Source organism: Taudactylus pleione, unplaced genomic scaffold (genome assembly GCF_031769625.1).
Source record: "Taudactylus pleione unplaced genomic scaffold, aTauple2 ptg000317l, whole genome shotgun sequence".
NCBI classification, from domain to species: domain Eukaryota; kingdom Metazoa; phylum Chordata; class Amphibia; order Anura; family Myobatrachidae; genus Taudactylus; species Taudactylus pleione.
In genome coordinates this window covers 3,007,057-3,027,420 of record NW_028284718.1, presented here as the reverse complement: position 1 = coordinate 3,027,420, position 20,364 = coordinate 3,007,057, and the positions used below count along the sequence as shown (strand labels likewise).

The following is a 20,364-nucleotide window of genomic DNA, read 5'->3' as shown; positions in this document are numbered from 1 at the left end:
GCACCAAGCAGAGAATAATAAACCTGCAAGATAAATTGTAAAAATGTAGCAGCAATGGCAGTGTATAGTGGCTTGCATATAAACAATCACAAATAACATTAAATATATCAGAGAATAAAAATGTAAAAATTTTTTTTAGAATAGTGCTCTGTCTCCTGAAGAAGCCACCGATGTTTCTAAGGCGGAGAAACGCGTAGAGAGAAGGACGGGACGTGAGACCGCAAGCCGGGCAAGTGAGTCACTGACCACTCTATACTGACCACTTTACACGGAGGAAGAACAATAACGCTGCACACTGACGGGTGATTGCACCGGAGCCGATCCCTCTCCTCCGTGGATTACTGTGAGGCCACTGCATGTGAAAGATAAGTGGGGAGTACGGTATGACTTATGGTCACAACTGGATCATGAGTGACAAACCCTATAAACATGCATGCTTGAATGTGCACTATTCTAAAAAAAATTTTTACATTTTTATTCTCTGATATATTGAACAGAGCTGTCTGCAGCTGTGTGGTCTACACGTATTAGGAGTGGCTTCAAATGTTAGAAACAGCCAATGCTCCTAGATGAACAATCTATAAGCCCAGCTCCTAAGGGCTCAATTTATATTCCAACTTTTTTTCAGAATATCACTGGACATCAACAGTCCCCCTAAAAATCCGTTGTGCCACATAGGCTGGAATACCTTTATTATGGTGTACTAATTAACATTCTCCTACAGTCTCAGATGTGTGAGAGACATTAATATATATATGTCTACACGGACCATCTAAGAGCTATGTAAATATTAACACCTTTAATGTTATTTGTGATTGTTTATATGCAAGCCACTATACACTGCCATTGTTGCTACATTTTTACAATTTATCTTGCAGGTTTATTATTCTCTGCTTGGTGCAGATTGTATGCAATTACAACAAATATTGCTTTTATTTTCCTATTCATTTTTTATTGTCTTAGTTGAAGTAATTCTCTAATTTATTTATATATATTTTTACTCTTTATTTTTTATTTTTATTTTCATTATCCCATTAATATGTAATTTTAGCATTTTCTATCCTATATGTATTTTTATTAAGTTTTTGAGTGTTTAATTTTACTATTTACTGTGGTCTTCTTATTAAATATTAGTATCTTTAGCGCCTGTCTATCTGTGCTTTCGATTTCTTGGTAATTGTTGGGAGGGTCCAGATTCCTCCACCTCTATGATGGCTGCTTTATACTAATTAATCCCCTGGTCCTCTACACACTCCCTACATTTATCCTGGTCCACTGAGGTGGTTATAGTCCAGCGCCAATTTTTTGTCTGTGTGTGTGTGCAGGGGACAAGCCCCACTCTTCCTCCATAGTGAGGGACTGAAATAAAAAGACCATAACTCTTTACCTTTCCCCACCTGTACTGAAGACTGGTGAGAATGCCGGACAGCTACGGATGATACTTTTGTAAAAGGGAAAAAAAAAAATCGGCGGAGGGGCTTTAAATCCCTCTATCTCCCCAACACCAGCACCTACAAAAATAGAGACACCTTCATTTGAAAAAGGGGAATCATCTACTTCAGTGTGAACCCCTAGCAAAACTCCTTGCACTACAGAAAAATCTCCCCCAACCTGGCTACGAATAAATAAGGGTACCCAATTTAGAAAAAGGGGAGTCCCCTCTTTCAAATGATGGGTCCTTAGAACTTATTGTCTAGTTCTCACCTATGATCACTGGACAATGTTACCCTGCACTACAGAAAATATTTGTTTTTCATATATGAGGGGAAGGGCACTACTTGTCCTATCAACCCATAATGACACCTGTAACTGTGTGGGCACCCATATTTGAGGAGTCCCTTGGTAGTTATTGTTTGACACAAGATAATGATTGAAACAGTACACAAAAAATAACATTTTCCACAAATGGGGGATCTAAAGCACATAGCTTCCCCATATTGTGTCAAATAAAAAAAAAGTTATTCTTCATTTAATGCAATATTTTATTTAGTTTTAAAAATGGCAATGGAAAAAAATGGCAGGCCTTGTTGGGCTACCATATTCCTTCAACACATAGGGTCGTATGCAATTAGTTTCGCATCCGCGATACTTTTTCGCATGCCGGGCTTTTCGCCTACTTCGCGTGTTTTGAAAGCGAAAACTTTTTGTGCGCACCCACACTATTCACCGTAGTCAATTCGAAAGGACGCGAAAACGCGTCTCGGCGAAACTCAAACAGGCGAAAAGTGCTGTCAAAGATGGGAAAATCAGCCTAACTCCCCCAAAAAGATGCACTAACATTGGGGATCAGTATAGATGTCCCCGATAAGCCCCCCTAAAGCAATTTGGGGTACTTAAGTGCTTTCAATTGCCTCTATATAGCATCTTTGCAAAACATGGTGAAGAATAGCATTAAGTATTATTTTTTCGTGAAAATAGTAGTCCTGTCAAATTTGGGGTACTTGAAAATGGGTGCAAGCATGGTTTAAATTCACTAAAGTGAAGTTTTAAGTGACGTAAAAAATGCACCTTCAGCAAGCACCTGCAATCCAAAAAATACCTCCCCATACTTGCAGACCCCCCAAAAGTCTTATTTCGCTACTTTTTATGTGTGTACCCTCCCTTTGTACTTTTTCACCCCCCTTTTTCAAAGTAATTTTTTGGGATGTTCCTTTTATTTTTTAAGGTTATTTTTGACGCAGCTATCCTTTGGGGGGCTGTCCCAAGGGTGCAGAGTGGTTTCCGCACCTTTGCACCCCAAATCTGCATGTAAGCTCATACGAGCAGGGCCCTCTACCCTCTTGTGCTTCTCCCTACTTTAGTTTCATCTACTTCTTACTCACCACTAGGGCACCTAACACTTGGTTGCTTATGCTCTGTTGCTTATCTGGGCGTTATGGTCGCTAATGTAGAAATATATATTATCCATATCCTGGTCCTGTATTGTATTGTTCTGTAAGTCCCTTGTCTACAACTTGTTTATGTATTGTGTAAAACGCTGCGGAACATTTGTGGCGCCATATAAATAAATGATAATAATAATCTGCACTTTTTTCCACATGCTATTCATAGGCGAAACTTTTTCGCCTATTTTATTGCATTAACTTTCTGCGTACGTGAAGTCTTTGCACTTGAATATGGCAAAAAGTTTCCGCCTGGCGAAATGATGCCATCGCGATACTTTTTAGCGGATTACGGCTTTTCGCCGCTAATTGGATACGGCCTATAGTGGGCTAAATGTAATAGGGTGGGAGTTGTAAAAAAAACATGCAAGTTTAGTGCTAAACTCAAATTTTTTATACAACTCGCATATGTAATAGGCTGCGAGAACATGCAAGCTTGCATGTGTTCCGCATTACCACAACTCGCATGGTGCAAAGTCGCATTCAGATGATTTCCCATGGAAAACATACAACTCGGCCGAAGTAAAAGAGTAAAAGTTTTTAACTTGCACAGACTTACTTAAATAAAACTCACAAAATAATAGAGTTTAGCCTGAGCAGGTGCGCATTTCATAGAAGCCTTCACAGATCAGTGAGATCCGTGAAGGCTTCTGTGTGTAAATACCTATTAAAGTGTTAAATGTAAAAAAAAAGATGACGTGGCCCACCCCCCGGGCAAAAAGCTCAACCAGCACCGGGCTGTGAGAGCCGGTCCTGGTTGTGAAAATACGGGGGGGGGGGGGGGAATATGTAGGAACCCTCCATATTTTCAACCAGCACTAGGCTCTGTGAGCCGTCCTGGTTGTGGAAATATGGGGGACAAAATGAGTAGGGGTCCCAGGCCAAAGCATTCAGCTCCATAGTCAGTGCAGGCTGGGGATCCTTGGATGGTGGGGACCCACCCAGTAAAGGTGCCCCCCTCTCCAGGGCACCCAAAGCCTGGGCTGAAGCCCGGGACTATCCCTGGTGGCTGCAGAGTTGATTGTGTAAAAAATTGTTAAAATAATATTGTCCTTTACGGGAGAACTAGAGGTCCAAGCAAACCTCCCCCACTTGCTGGTACTTTGAGAACCACAAGAACCAGCATGCAGGGCATTAAGGGCCCGCTAGTACCTCTAGTTTAAAAAAGGCAAGACTCAAACAGCATAAGTTGTATATTTTTATTACACATACATACTCACTCATTCACTCACTCTACATAATTACCTTGTCCCTAACACTGTTCTAACTCTTCTCCAGTAGAATCCACAAACGGTACCTGTAAAAAAAAAAATTAACATATTCATCTACTCTTTGGTTCCGGTCCCCTTCGTTCCCTGTAGGACCCAAGGATGGTACTTTCACATAGAAATGCATTGGCTGAACATCAACTGGCTGAGAGAGGCGATCCTCTGTCTCTCACCCAATGAGCGGTTCCCCCCATTGACTTCGATGGTGCAATGCACTTTAGTTACCATCATTTACGCCAATGGGGGGGGGGGGGGACATTTCAAATAAAGTCTTAAACTCAACTCCTGCATTTTCTGTGTAGGTTAACTGTAATAGGGATTGCTCTTCACACTTTGTGGAATTGTTATTCTATCGATTTTGGTAATCTTTATGCCAAGATTATACATGTTGTACATGCTGTTTACATGTTATCACTTAAAGCAATAAAAATATAATACTTTACGTATACAACATCAAAGAAAACATCCAAAATGTACTACACAAATATCAGGCTTAAGAAAGAGAGGATATGCCTGTGATTGGTAATATAAGGAAGGGAGGGGCACTGTGTGACTAGAGGATGACTGACCTGCCTTAGTTGAAGCTCAAATGCGAATGGGACTGCAAAGTATGTTTCTACTTTCAAAATAGGGTGCTCTCTTTGTATTTATTGTATGGCGATAAATCGTGAACAGCACATTAAAAACACAGAATATCTATAATTATGTAGATCCAGCTACAGTATTATAGAAATCAAATTTCTGCCCTATTTGAACAAAACATTCAGAGATATCCACATTTGCTGGTCACTCTAGAACAGGGGTCTTCAACCTTTGGCCCTCCGTCTCCTGTGGAACTACACATCCCAGCATGCCCTGCCATCGTTTTGATATAACAGCATGCTAAAAATGTGGCAGGGCATCCTGGGATCTGTAGTTCCACAGCAGTTGCAGGGCCAAAGGTTGAAGACCCATGCTCTAGAAGCTTTTAGGCTGGTAACAGAAATCTTTGGTGTCCGGCACGTTTTTGGGGCCCCCTATCCCCTCCCAGTAGGTGCAGGTCGGCCATTGGCTCATCCCGTGTCTCTCCAGCCTCATCCCAAACTGTGTCGCTTAGCCTTATCCTTGCTTGTGTTGCACCAGTCTCAACCTTTGTCTCTCCAGCCTCATCCTCACCTGTGCCGCACCAGCTCGGTTGCCAGCGTCATTCCCGTGTCTCTCCATCTGTATCCATCCACTAATCTCCCCTGTATCTCTCAGCTTCATCTGGTCCACTGCCTCTCTCAGCTTTATTCCTCAGCCATTGTCTCCCTGCTTCATTCCCCAGCCCGTGTTTCTCAACTTCATTTCCCAGCCCGTGTCTCTCAGCTTCATTCCCCAGCCCGAGTCTCTCAGCTTCATTCCCCAGTCCGTGTCTTCTGCTGCATCCCTATTTTCAAAACAGGTTTTTTTTTTACTTGCTTAAGATGAGGATGGGACAGAACGACAGGGAGTAGGACAGACAAAAAAGAAGAGAGGGTGCAGGGTTGGACAAAGTGGAGCGCGGGACAGGGGTCCCAGCAAATTTATATTCAATAGTACAATTTCTGAATGTTTTTGCAGTGAATTTTAGTACTATTAATAATTTACTGAGTACAGGAGAAAAAGGAATATTTTGTCCTCTACACTTTATACTTGTAGTTCTTCATGACTAATTTATGATCAGTCTGAGAACATTAAGGACCTGATTCTGAGTTGGATGCATATGCAAAAGTGGATGGCTCTTGTATATATATTATATATATATATATATATATGCAAACTGCAGACTGTGATTGCGCCAGACCATGCATTCCCACATGGACTGAGGGCCTGATTCTGAGATCTACGCTAATGCATTGACAACTGCATACTCTCACAGATCGCATTTGCTAAAATATGCCAATACCTTCCAAAGCATAGCTGGGCATAGGGACGCCTACTGCTGTCTTCTCATATCCGTCCGACGACATACAACAGTGCAAACATCGGTACTATCAACGCACATCGGGCAGTCACACAGCATGTAAGTCAAGTCTGACCAGCCTCAAACACTGTAGATCTCCTGACTCGCAGAGAGCTCTCATGCTGCGCAGGAGAATGTAATGGCTAATTTATACACACCCATGAAACAGGTCAGATACGCCTGTGTTCTTTTAACCACCTGTTACCACCATGAAACGCTGACTATCTGTCAATCACTTTGCGAGTGGTTACTGTGTACGAGAGTAATTGCATGCGCAATAGCAAAAATAATAATCGCCATTGTGTCAGTTTTTTAATCAGGCCCAGAGACTGCAAGTAAGGATGGATTGATCAGTCCGATGACAGAGCACTCTATCCATGAAATGGGCATTTCTGGGCAGCGACCATACTATATCATGGAACTGATCCATCTAGGAGGAGCATCATTGGAGTATTTGGGTGTGTAAGCAGACTTCCATTCTTACTCATATTGTGCAGACAGATGGGACGTCTGTTTCAGATGGATCTTTTGCACCCAGCATAGGTGGGCAGGCCAGTCTTCTACATGCAGATATTTTGTATGCATGGGTGGACACTCATTAGCATAATGTAGTAAGCAGGAGACTGATGCATACAACTCAGAATCAGCTTGAGCAGGGACGGAACTACCGGCGGTGCAGCCTGTGCACTTCACCGGAGCCTGCCACAATATAGGGGTCCTCTCTGCCTGTATGGCAGGCTGCAGTGCAGCTGCTTGCCAGGCAGTCATCAAGGCTGTGACTGACCCGGTCGGCAGCTACACACAGGGGACAGAAACACAGTGCAGTTAGGCTCAGCACGGTAGTGCACTACTGGGTAATAAATCCCAGTAGTCTCTGCAGTGGGGTCAGAGGAGCATGTGCTGAGCTTTGATTGGAGGAGCCCATCACATGCTCCTCTGACCTAGCAGCAGCGCAGCCTCATGGGTGTGACTCATTAGGAGGCTGTGACTGCTGCTCTGCCGGTGAGTAGTGTGGGCACTATAGGTGGTATGTGTGGGGACTACAGTGTAGCATGTGTGGGCACTACAGGTGGCATGTGGGGGGTACTACAGTGTAGCATAATGTGTGGGGCACTACAGTGTAGCATAATGTTTTGGGCACCCACTGCATCTTGGTCACCTCTCGCTGTCACCCACTGCCTCTCCCTGTCACCCTCTCCCCCGCTGCTTTTCCCTGTCACCTCTATCACCCACTGCCTGTCACCTCTGACGCCACCCACTGCCTCCTCCCTCTCCCGGTCACCCACTGCTTCTCCGTAACCCACGGCCTATCACCTCTCAGTCACCCATTGCCTCTGCCCTCACCTCTCCGTCACCCATTGCCTCTGCCCTCACCTTTCACCCACTGCTTCTATGTCATCCTCTCCTTGTCATCTTATTGGCTCTTTGTCTACCTCTTGCCTCTCCGTCACCCGTTGCACTTTGAATAGGGCGGAGGAGTGGGGCCCAAAGCAAATTTTTGCACCTGGGCCCACCACTCACAAGTTCCGCCACTGAGCCAGAGCCTTTTGTATAGGCTAACCTATATCCGATTTGCTGCTTACCATGAAGGCTGATATCAGGCAATTTTGGCGGCTAATTGCTAATGACTAGATAACTGTGATCAGTTTATAATTGGAGAATCACGCATTTCCCAAGTTTCTGTAAACTGCTTGTGCGGAATGAATGTGCTAATACAACAGGACAGTAGCCATAAACCCGGAATACACATATTTAATGAACAATTACAAATACTCAAATATCAACTTCCCAAAATGTAATGCACATCTCTTTTCCAAAATATTTTTTAGATATACTTATATTTTAATAAATTTCATTTTCTACAGTAATCAGTAATGAATTGTATATATGTTCCACACTTGGTTTTCACAACATCCGCTAAGCACAAAAACATAAAGAGAAGGAAGGGCTTCTTAGCAAGTTTGCAATTACTGTAACATTATAAATTCATGGCCACAAGTGTGTGTGTGTGTAGAGAGAACAAGTCCAGCAATCTCTAGCCTAGTAATTAGGTCAGGGCTCCAAATCAGATCCTTCATTGAATTGGGTTTCAGTAACAAATGCTATTTTCCCTGCTACTTCTCCAGTTTTCATTACCTACATCTGTACATAAAGTGGACCCATCATGTAGACATAATAAAGGGAGTCATATTGTTGGCTCACTAATATTTATAACAATACTGCCCGTCAAGTCACAAGGAATTAGTGCACGGAAGCATGAGGCTAGCTTGCAGCGAATTAATGGGTTAAATATTAGTTCTACAGAAAAAATGGCTGCCTCAACAATGAGTAGGATTATGCTATAAATAGCAACCAATCAGATATTAGCTTTTATTTATGTAACCAGCACTACACTGTACACTGGAAATGTCTGATTGGCTGCTATGGGATTTGTGATCTTTGCAAATAAACAAGACCACACATATTTCTTAAATTCCTTTCAGTGAGCTTCCACGTAAATAAGTAATTGCGAATATACAGTACAGCTAAAACAAGAACAGCTATCATGTTTGTTACACATGTACATTGTGATGTGAGTGATGCAAATAAAAACATTTTGCCACCACAAAATGGCAGATCCTATTCCTCTTTGTCTTCTAAATGTCTCAGAGCGGTGTTTAATCCGTCAGACCTGAGCTTATTGCTTCTTGAAGTGAGGAATCGACAGGAACCAGTTAATGTTTTTTTATATAAGCTTGTTTTTTCTAATTGTGTAAATTTCCATTAGCAAATAGTCTTGGTTATTACAACTGATGTTTCTTTTGATTATTTAAGATTTCCTTTAGTGAGTTTGAAGATTGCTATAAAACAAGTCAGAATTTCTAATTCAGGGATTGTTTTCACTGTATTCACTTCACCCTCTGATAAGGTTAAGGCATATCTGTTTTCTATTACTACCCCCTCCATTCTCATTTTTGACAGAAGATACATGACAGATACTAGACCAAAGAGTTCTATAAAAAGACAGAAGTTCAGGACATACTGGAACTTTAGAAAGCAAAATAATAGCGCCTATGTAAGGTGCCCATGTGCACTAAACGTCTGTCTTTCCATAGGGATCCATCTCTACAGTATATAACCTGCAGAAAACCGAAGCAGAGGGAGACTGGTTAATAACTCCTATGTCTTTGGATGTACATATTCATAGAGCCATCGCAGCATTCAGTCGCACAGGTAGTGTTTTTTTTACAAGAGAAGGGGGGAAACAATAATATGTGCACTGTTAACAGATTTAAAGACACTACTTTGAACACTACAGAAAGGACTAGAAAATCTATAACAGTGGTACCATTATTTTAATCAGGCAGCTCCTTAAATATTTTTTATTCTGTTTGCATGATTGAACAGACAAAATTAGCCATGCAGGAGCCTTCTGAGTCTATTTCAGGATCCCTTAATAGTGGCCCTTATATTGTACCTAAGATCACAAATTATGATATATTTTTATTGGGCGAGGAGTATCTGTCTCAGTTGTAGAAGAGTAGTAAGTGTAAATTATAGTGTTTCGGTGACCTGAAATTTGGGCTGAGACTATTACCACAGGGCCAAAACAGACATTGCATAGAATATTATAATACTGGCTCTACTGCCACCAGTAGCCTTAGTGGAAGAGTACATACTGTTTTAGCCTATTCCCTGAAATATATATGTAAACTAATCCACTCAAAATTCCAGAACATCTGGTTTCTTCTGTTTCCGCATCATTTCACATAGAGTACTCCTTGATGGTCTTCGGGACTAAAAACGGCACTTTCTTTTAGCATCACAGAGAGGAATACTTTTTTTTTCCCCTAAAGTCCCTCATCATTGTATGTTGGAGTAGATGGCTTCAGGATGCTTTGAGGATCGCTCTCCACCAGAGGGCGCCAAGATACTTCCCCAGTTAACAGAAGATCTTCTCCATTTAGTGAATCCAGATATTGCATCTAAAAATAAATAATTATAACAATGAAAACTCTGTTAATGCAGAGAAATTAATGGAAAAAAAGAAACTTTGTTAAACTAGCACACCTGCTTTAAATTGAAAAGATCATAAATAAATGTGGTTGAAATACTAGTTTATAATCCTGATACATTCAAATGCGGCCACAATTTCAACAGTAAAGAGAAATTATAGGATGTGATATTACAAATTGATTCCCAGCAATTGTCATTAGAATTATGTACAAATCTCAAACTACATGTCACAAAGATGATGAAAGATTAAGAGGTTGATTTAGAGTTGCATGTAAGTCCATTTTTTTCCACTGCGCATGAGCTGAGCATATGTAACATTGAGCAATTACGGGTGATTTCGTAAGTATATCAGCTACATCTCCACTTGCGGCCGACAGTGTTGACTGTGAAGCAACTGGGTGTACACACGTATGCTAAGTGTTCTGAGGGTATGTAAGTGGAATTGCCAACTATTAAGAGGAGAACGTACGCCAAAATGTGATTCTGAGAAGCAATACAAGTTTTAGTAAATGGACGAGGGCTGCATTTCAAGTAATTTGTATTTACTTGGGAGGTCATATGCAGGGTGTGTAGGGATTAGCCACCTTAGGTATAGATCCTGGCTGAGCATTTACAGACAAGGGCTCAGCAATCACATTGGTAATAACTCAGTACACAGGTGTTTATTTAACTGACTTTTAGGCAAACTTATTGCAGGAGCTGAATGGAGTTGATTATGCCTTTCATATCTGAGCACAAAGCAATCATCACTACAGATTCTCACCACTTGATGTCATTGCTGCATCCAATCACAACTGGTATCACCACCACCTCGAGACCAGCGAAAATCTATTAAATACCTTGCACCTGTGCTGGACATGAACGCTGAATGGTCTCCCCTAGAGAAATATTAGTACAAGTTCTCAACATGTGTACTGCAGAATGTGCTGGTGTACTGTGACAACTCTTAATGTTCTGTTTGTTAAGTGTCTGTGTGACTTGACAATACCTGCAAGTGTCTCCAGGGGGATGACTGGGGACTGCAAGCGAGAGAGACAGTTGGAGGATACGCTAAGACTGTCAGAGCCAGTCTTCCATTCTGTAATTTACCTGCAGTGCAAAGAACCATCGGCTCTGAGAGCAGGTGAAGAGGTTCAGCTGCCAGGTTCGTAGTGAGTTGGACTACGGACGATAGGGCTGAGTGGGGGGGAAGATCAGGTACTCCAGCCATGCTCTGCTTTTATATAAAGTAGCAGGTCATACAGTCACACTGTCATACCTCCTAACATGACCCATTCCAGGAGGGACAAAATGCTCTGTTCCTGCACTTCCCTCTTAATTTTTGATTGCCATCACCTGTGTTGAAACACGTTAACTAGTTTAACACAAGTGATGGAAATCATAAATTAAGAGGGAAGTCCCGTAACAGAGCATTTTGTCCCTCCTGGAAAGGGTCATGTTGGAAGGTATGCACTGGATACAGGTTGTGGAGGGATAAAGCAACAGGCTGGACCCAATTGCATGGCGGCCTGCATACGGCAGCATGCTGTATTTAGCCCAACCTTGCTCCACCATAATTGTACACATACACAATATCCAACAGACACTTGTCTATCTGCTTTAAATAATACTGTCTGACTGCATAAATTATGTTTTTTCTACCAGCTAGGTCAGAACATGATTTGAAAAGTTCATGTCACGGGCGACATATGCATCTTTGTAAACTTCTAAGCAATTCAAACTGTTTTATGGGTGTCATGGTCCTGTAGCCACAGCTACTTGCTATTCTACGTAGTGTGTATGCAGGGAGGATGCCAAATTCAGAAGGCTCTCCTACACATAACAAGGGGTATGATGTAAGTGCGGACTGAAGAGTGTGGCGGAGAGCTTGCATAGATGCGTAGATGAGTTTGCATTTCGTACAACTCAGAATCAGGCCTTATGTATCTCTGCTTTACTTCATTTTTACTATTCCGCAACTCTGTATTTTGGACACTAAACTGTGATATATAGAAGCTCTCTTTGCAGTGTTCTTCAGAAATGTGCCTAGATAGACGATATGGTATGTACAGCTCTTTCTACATAAATACGTACGTACTGTACGTACTAAGCGAATATCCAATGTCACTATATAGTTATTTGCAACAAGAGAGGTACCATCCTTTTTCTGCATGTGTACTGCCCAAGCAAGGATCATTATGGCATCTTCCACATTTGTGTGCTTTCCTTGGCATGGCCTGTTTATTTTCTTCTACATTTCCTCTGGTCTCTCAGACCTCTCTCCTCTACTTCATCTCATTTCCCACACTATTTCTTCCCTCTCTCCTTCCCCATTTCTCGTTCTCCCTGATACTCTTCCCCTTTTTCTTTTATCCTCCTCCTTTCTCTCCAGCTACTCTTTCTCCATATAAGCCCTCTCTCTCTCATCTGTCTTGCTGTTTTTCCTCTGGTCAATCTGCTGCCCCTCTTTTTCTCGTATTTTTCCCCACTGTGTTTTTATTCTCTTATTTTTACTCTAAAAAATACCGCCGGTGTTCTGCCGTGGACCATCAAGTTGCTACAAGGCCGTCCAGTAAACAGCCAGTTGGGTGCATGTCTGACACAATGTGGCAAGCGCTCACCGGTAACTAATGTTGTGTAATGTGAAACCAGGAATTATCAGCAGTGACGAGTACTACTTTAAGGAATGTACATGTATCCAAGTGTGGTATATGCGGCAGTGTTAGGGGTGCAGAGTGTGTAAGGTTTATTTTTTATTTAATAAAGCTCATTAGCATGCACATGTACTCTGTGCACGCTAGGTCCAACATGACCTAATTTTTATCAGCAGTTGATTTTATTATATAGATATATTAGGTGCATTACCAATGAGTTATCAGCTTCAAATGTAATATATAATCTGATGGTAAGCAAGATAGCTCGCAGTGCTCCCAAAGCCATAGCATGATTGAAATGCTGCGGCCATTTGTGGGCGGCAAAAGAGGGCAGTTTTACAAAATGGAAGAGTGTTGCCTCCATTTTGCAGATTTACTGGCCCCGGCTGAGCAGTTCCATTTCCCATTCTGAGTTTAAGCTTACTCAGATGGGTGATGGGTGTGGCCATCACGACTGATGGTCGCAATGGTGATCCGATGCTGCATCTTCGGACACAGCATTTGGATCTGCAATGCTGGTAGGAGGCATCTTTCGTCATGAAACGCCTCCTGCTGCATTAGCATATGTTAGCAAAGATGCAGCAGCGATGCTAACAGTCATTCTCTAAATCAGGCCCTGAGTTTCACAAAGCACATTTTAATTTATTGACTTTAGTTCCTTTCAAAGTAAAACAACATTTTCCTTTGCTTAACGATGCCTAATACACGAGAAAGCAAATGCAACACCAGACCGTTTTATCCTATCCTTGTGATGACTGTGAGCTAATTTAGGGAGCTCTGGCTGACACTTATTTCCTCCAGTCATATCTTCTGGACCCTGGGACCTAACCCAACACCAAATGACATATTACCTGGCCCCCAATTAGGTAAAGTCTCCTTTGCTTTGAGGTCCAGTCCTCAAATTATGGGATTGCATACTTGAATAGAAGAAATAGGGCTGCCAGAAGGTAAGGGAATTTTCAGAATAAAATAGATGCAAGTAGATTTTTTAAATGACTAGAAGGTTAGATTGTATTTAAAAAAAATGAAAAACCCACTCAGTTTTGGAGATACACCGTCTATTTTAACAGAGGTTTTAAATACTTGAATTTAAATAAAAAATAAAAAAAATGTAGGGATTTTCCTGTAATTTCTCACTTTCAAACGAGCTGCTAATGTCACATCTCCGTGACTCTGGGCGGCTTGCTTTCCATTCACTACATATCCACCTGCCAAATATCACATCGCTGAGCGTTTACCTACGCACGGCTCCTCCAGATTATATTTGTCTTTCAGAAGATCTAAGCCTTTTCAGAGGGAGTACGGAGGTGAGAAGACAGGCACTGAAACTCATATTTTCAGTAAGTCTTTCTAATTTGTACTTTAGGCTCAAAGTGTTGTTAGTAACGTTCTCAAAATGGTTTATGCCTGGGTTAAGTCAATATATTTCCATGTATGCTGCAGGATCCTAATTTATTCAGCAATTTAAACATTCATTTATGGAAATATTATTTAGGGGGCAAAATTAAAAATGTTAAATACAGTTAGCAGACAAATAATGAACATACATGTGCAAAATTAAGGACACCTATTATATTAAAAGCAAAGTATTCATTAGGCAAACATCCAAGCATGACCAGTGTCATGTATACAAACGCTCGATTGACCTGGCTGCCTAGAATTTATTATGGCTAGCGTGGCTGCAAGAGGAGACCTTAGCAACTTTGGAATTGGTTGGTTGGTGAGTAAAATTTTCAGGAGCTTCAGTAACCAAGATAACTCAACTTGTGAATGTTTGACAAGCAATGGTGTCTAAGGTGATGTCAGCAAGACCTCCAAGGCAAAAATAAAAAATGATCAAAGGGTGACTGTGGAAGACAAATCATTGTCCAGGATTGTGACAACCATGCATTACTATTAATTACAAGGAAAAAAAGGGCAATTAACTGCAGATCAATTGAAAGCACATTTAAACATTTGGCTCGAGTAGCCATTTTTATCCTTAAAGGTCCAGTGAAAAATCCCAGAGGGCAGGATATCATAGTCAGGTTGAGGAGCATAAAACAATTATCACACCTGGCAATGCACCTTTGTGTTTAGTAGTGAAAAGAGGACAAGTAATGGTCTACTGTGCAATTGAGAATGAAAATATGATCAGATGAAAATTCCTTCACAATCTTCTTGTCAAATAAACGAGTACATGTGTGGTGATAACTTACAGAGCTCAATGCTGGTTCTGTAATGTTGTAAGGTGCATTTCCTAGTATTGTTTGGGTGCTGTCATTCCCTTAGAATGCCGTCAGTCCATTATTCAGCATTTTTATTCTCGACAGGAGAGGTGCCATCCACTGAGCACATGTAGATACCCAATGGTTTGATAATGATGACTGTGAAGCTATCTTTAAGTTATTGCCTTCTCAGTCACCAGACATTAACCCAATTGGGCATTCATGGGATATTCCAGGACAATACCAGGGAGTATTTTCTTGTAAAAGAATGGTATTACATCCTCCTGCACAGTTCAAGGAACAATACCCTCAGGGTATACAGCTCTGGCTGCATGTTGTGCCCCAACGCCCCATAAGTTACTTTAAACTGGTGGAATTAACTAATTTTGCCTAGTATGATGGGTAATATGGGGAGTGGCGGGATAGGCATAATGATTTTATTTTACTGTGAGTTAATTGGAGGTTTCAGTTTTGTTTCTTGTCATAGTTGCTACAATGTCATGTTACAGCTGACCATTACAGCAATTAATATCCACATTTATTCTCTCTATATAAGGTTCCCACCATCGCTAGTTGTTATCTCATTCCTGCTCTTTTAGGGTCATTTTTAAAAGTTTGTCTTGCATGTGATAGACACAAGGAATTGTTTTGCTGATTGATTGCTATAGTTTTAATAGAGATTTGAACTTTTGGACAATACCAGTAAATAACACTCCCCCCCTTAAACTGACATGAGTGGTTATTCCTTTCCTCATTTTGAACACTGTCAAATCCATCCAACTGCCAGATTACACAGTAGAAACACCATTTTTGTAAGCACTCTCTAGATTTCTAGCATCCCGTACCATGAATACCATGACAGGAAACCCAAAGTGTGTCTGAAATATGTATTGATGGCAGTTCTACTGGAATTAACTTACACCTAACCACCAGAAAAATATATGTCCACAAGGTGTGCGTGAGCTACACTATGTTTCTGGAAGACGTCTGGTGGAATAACACTGCTTAGCATACACAGTGTGTCCCGAAGGTCTGGGAACTGTTCTCACCATGCTTGGCCTGCAGTCAGCAAGCGAGAGCACCAGCTCCAGAGTGGCAGGAACACAGACCAGCTGAATAAACAATGACATGTTAGAGAGAAGGCAAAAAAAAAAAAAAATCAATCTACTCTCAAGATCCTGCCTGCCCCGTACTTGTTAACACGGCTGTTTCAGCCCAATCTCACATAATCCGTAATGAATACCTTGTGTTTAAAAAAGAAAAAAAAACGTTAAAAGTGAAATAAAATATTGTTTTTTTCCCAAAGACAAGGATGAATTTTAGAAATATGGTTATAGAGAACAGAAAATCCCATCTTCTTCTTGAATGTGGGAAAGGACCCAATGCCCACTGGAAAACTGTGAAGACTTTGAGAGAGGAGGGTTAACTAGAGCTACACCTTCAAATCACTTATATCTTTGGTAAATATCTCAGAATCCTTTTAAGGAGGATGGAGTCATATGGGAAAGGATTACGTAACTCACAGGTGTTTCTGCAGACCCATACAGTTCAGTCCATGCAGAAAAAGACATCATTAAAACCAAACCTTAGAAGGACCTACAAAATCCACATGAGACTAAACACTAAAACATTCTTTAGAATTGAAGGATTATTAAGCATGTCACGGTGGTGTTTATTTCATTTAACGAGTTTCAGTCCAGCTACAGAAACCGTACCACAAAAGGCACCGATGCTGGAAACTTCAGCGTTGCACCACAAATCTTCAGTCAGGGCAGCACGCAATGCTCTCCTGTGTCCTCATGTCCTTACTATATCCATTTACTAGCAAGAACATGCTAAACAATATTAACTAATGCCCCTGGTGGGTTGTTTACTGCATGCCAACTCTATGTGTAATGTGTCTATATAATAAAATATGTATGCCTCTAATACACCATTGCGTGTGTGATCAGCTGCTTTGTATTAAAATGTGATAAACAGAGTTTTAGAATGTCTCTCATTGTTAGCTTCCAGAAAAAAGTTGCTGCCTTATGTGCTCCATCAAGACATGTTCTCATTGTATTCCATCGGTAAGAGCTTTGTTCAAGGAGAAGGTTAAAATTAATTCTAGTTTGGAAACATAGAGCTAAGGAGGCGAAAATTAATTTTGTGGGGAAAGTAGAAAAGAAGACCACTTTATTATGGAAAGAGGCCAGGAAAATGTAAGTTGGTTTCAAATACAGTGTTGTAATTTTTGAAACCACAACAATAAAGAGCAGAAATGAGCACCAATCAGCAGCAGTCAAACACTGACTAACAAGATCACATGTATTGTAAATATATCATCATGTGGAAGGATCGCTTTCCAGTACGGCCACACAAAGCATTGATCCAGCGGATCAGTGCTTGGGCTGAGTGACCTCTCATATGAGGGCATGATAAATGTTGAAAGATGATCACACATGGGTTGATTGCCAACCACATGTACTGTACTGTATGTGCAATGAGCCAATCAATTTTATTCATATAATTTTCAAGCACGACACTCATTTTGCTGCCAATCATGCAGTGATATAGAGCCAATATGCAAATTTAGCTAGCAATATCGGCAAGGGTGTAAATATTGTTTTAGAAAAAGAAGATGCCTAGCATTTTTTAATGTGGATAAGGCGGCCATTTCGATTTCTGTATAAACCAATTAAACAAGCATAAGTTAGTCACTTGACAGCCAGAAGTTATACAGAAAGAACCCTTTTATTCTGACTTTCAAGATACAATTAACTAGAGTCAAAGAACTTTTTGGTTATCAATGTTCAACTCAGCATATTTTTTATGTTTTCAGTGTTTTTTTTAACTAGGCAGGGATAGACAAACTTGTATCCAATAACATCACGATGTTCACAGCAGCACAGAACATATCAGGAGATGCACCTAGTTGCGTACTCACGTGCAATAAGATTTTATTATTTTGGTATGAAATTATTTAAATGTAGAGAATGATTTTAATAGTAGATTGCACCTGTGTATCATGGAGGGGAGATTCAGAGCAATTTTCTCCCTGCAAATAACTTGTAATCAGCATGTAATCAGAGATGATGGAAACTATGCCTTGGCATACAAGTGGGGGCTTTTAAAACCTTCCATATGCAATTAATAAAAGAGCATGTACTTCTAGGTACAATTCCATCAATATAAAGATAGAAAGGATACAAAAATGCAGATGTCCCAACACTCTCATGATTAAAATAAAGACAAGAATGAGGCTAAACAAAGCAGTATTTTTGTGGAGAAAAAAAAAGTTAAGTAATGAAGGTGTGGGTCCTAAAGTAAAGTGTGATGAGCTTTATAGTAATATTTGTACTTTTTCCACCATGTGCATTTCCAGTTAGTCCTCTAGTTCAGCAGCTGTAGGTGTGCACCTATATATGGAAGGGACATATACTGTACATGCATATTCATACATTGAAAAGTACATCCTGGAAATCCTCAATTCACTGATCCCAACCAAAAAATTACTGGGATTGGCAGGTTGGGGATCTTTAACTTGCTGTTTTCCCCAATCAGCCACCGGATCGTCGATCATTGATGGCCGCCGAATCAGATCGCGGATCAGCAGAATGGGGAATCGGGCCCTGCATAAGCCTGACTTTCATCTTACAATCATGTTATACTTTTCTGAAAACCTTTTCTATTCATACTGTAACTCTAGTTATTCCCTATTTATTCTAAATGTGCAGAAGAGACGAATCCTGTGTCTCACAAAGCATCTCATACAATAAAATCATATTAGGAAGAAATGTGTAATATTACAAGCTTTGTATTTTCTTAAATAGATGACAATTTTACCTGTTTGCGCACATATTCAACCATTAGTTCCAGTTGTCGGGGATCATCACAACGCATATTGAAAATATTTCGCCAAAGAGCTGCAGCCAGAACGCGGTCTTCAGATGTAATCCCCTAAAAAAGAAAACAAAATTATTTATGTCTATGCTGAACAGAAATGAAACTAAAGAGATAATTAGTTTATCTGAAATAATAATTTGGGGTTGGGTACAGGATACAGACACTCGAGATCCCGGCGGTCAGAATCCAGATGCCGGCATCCCGACAGGGTTAGGACACAGACACCTGCCGGTGAGTATCCTAACCCTCCCCCTCTCCCTACTCCTCCCTCCCCGCTGCCTAAACCTACCCATCCTCCCCTAGTGCCTAAACCAAACCCCCTCCTTCTTGCAGCCTAAACCTAATCCTCTCCCCCCTAGTGCCTAACCGTAACCCTCCCCCTAACCCCATTACTTACTGTCGGGATGCTGGTGCCGGGATTCTGACTGATATTGAGCACCGGCATCCCGCAGCCAGGATTATGATTACATTCCATAATTTGCACCAAATGCCAGTGTGAGATTTATGTACCTAAAGCAAAATTCCATGGTTCTGCTGACAGATATACAGAATTAAGCAATTTGCAGATACAGTTAGTTTAGATTTCATTCAAGATGGCTGCTGTTATTTAATGACCATGGTTTATTTAATGCTTAAGATCAGAGGATTTTTGTGGCAGAAAGCAGAGTGGTATTTGAAATAGCAGTAAGGAAATTCTGCCAAGACAATGTAAATGTTTTGTCTTACTCAACAGAAACATACTTGTTCCTTACAGGGTTTCTTAAAAAGACTACAGACTGCAAAGAAAAGTAATAGTATTCCCCTATGACCCTCCTAACTGTCCGTGGTTGTACATGCAACTTGCAGTGCTGTCTACAATTTGGCAGCCTGCCCCCAATTACACAGCTTTGTCAAGCCTGTATAAAGTGGGTGTGCTGACTAATTGCCATTCTAACTGCATATGTCTGCGTCAGCTTCAGAACAGCAAGGTGTCAGGAGAACATGATCACCAGGTCCACAAATGAAAACCACCCTTTGCACAGACAATGGCATCATCAGCGCAGACAATGACCGTATGCATAGTAACATGCGCCAACCGTCTGCAGCCAACAACCCATCTGCCATCTGATGAATCTCAATTAGATAGATCTGGATTGGTGGACCTTTTGGGTCCATGTGAAATGGTACACATCTGAACCACTGCACTGCACTGGACACAGAAAGCAGAAGAAATGGTTTGAGTGTTAGCAGAGTGCTTGGTAATAGCGTACCTCATCATATCCAAATATTGAAGCATAAAATATTTCAGTTAAAGCTTTCATAGTGGTTTTCATGGCCCCTGAGTCAATCTGAAAAACACAACTAAAACATTGTCATATATTAAAGAACACACAAATATTTAGGAAGTATCTTCATAGGTCGTATACAACAAAAATAAAAAATGACTATTCCCAGAAGGCATAGATATTGATAGATACATGGCTTCATTGGATTTGGACACAGGAAAATGGTGCAGCTGGCAATTACAGGACCTGCTGCACAGAAATGGAC

At 40.9% G+C, this 20,364-nt stretch overlaps 1 protein-coding gene across 2 annotated transcripts in view; it reads right to left on the bottom strand.

Moving 5' to 3' along the window:
• Positions 1-9,429: 9,429 nt before the first annotated feature.
• Positions 9,430-20,364, bottom strand: part of UQCC1 (ubiquinol-cytochrome c reductase complex assembly factor 1) — a 127,558-nt gene continuing 116,623 nt past the window's right edge. The window contains exons 8-10 of one of the 2 annotated variants that reach the window (XM_088442783.1): positions 20,085-20,162; positions 18,775-18,888; positions 9,430-10,078 (exon numbers count right to left, since the gene is read on the bottom strand). In XM_088442783.1, the coding sequence (XP_088298909.1) occupies positions 9,944-10,078; positions 18,775-18,888; positions 20,085-20,162 (327 nt within the window). In that variant the 3' untranslated portion in view covers positions 9,430-9,943. The remainder of the gene's footprint in view (positions 10,079-18,774; positions 18,889-20,084; positions 20,163-20,364) is intronic. The other variant, XM_088442784.1, reaches the window with a different exon arrangement.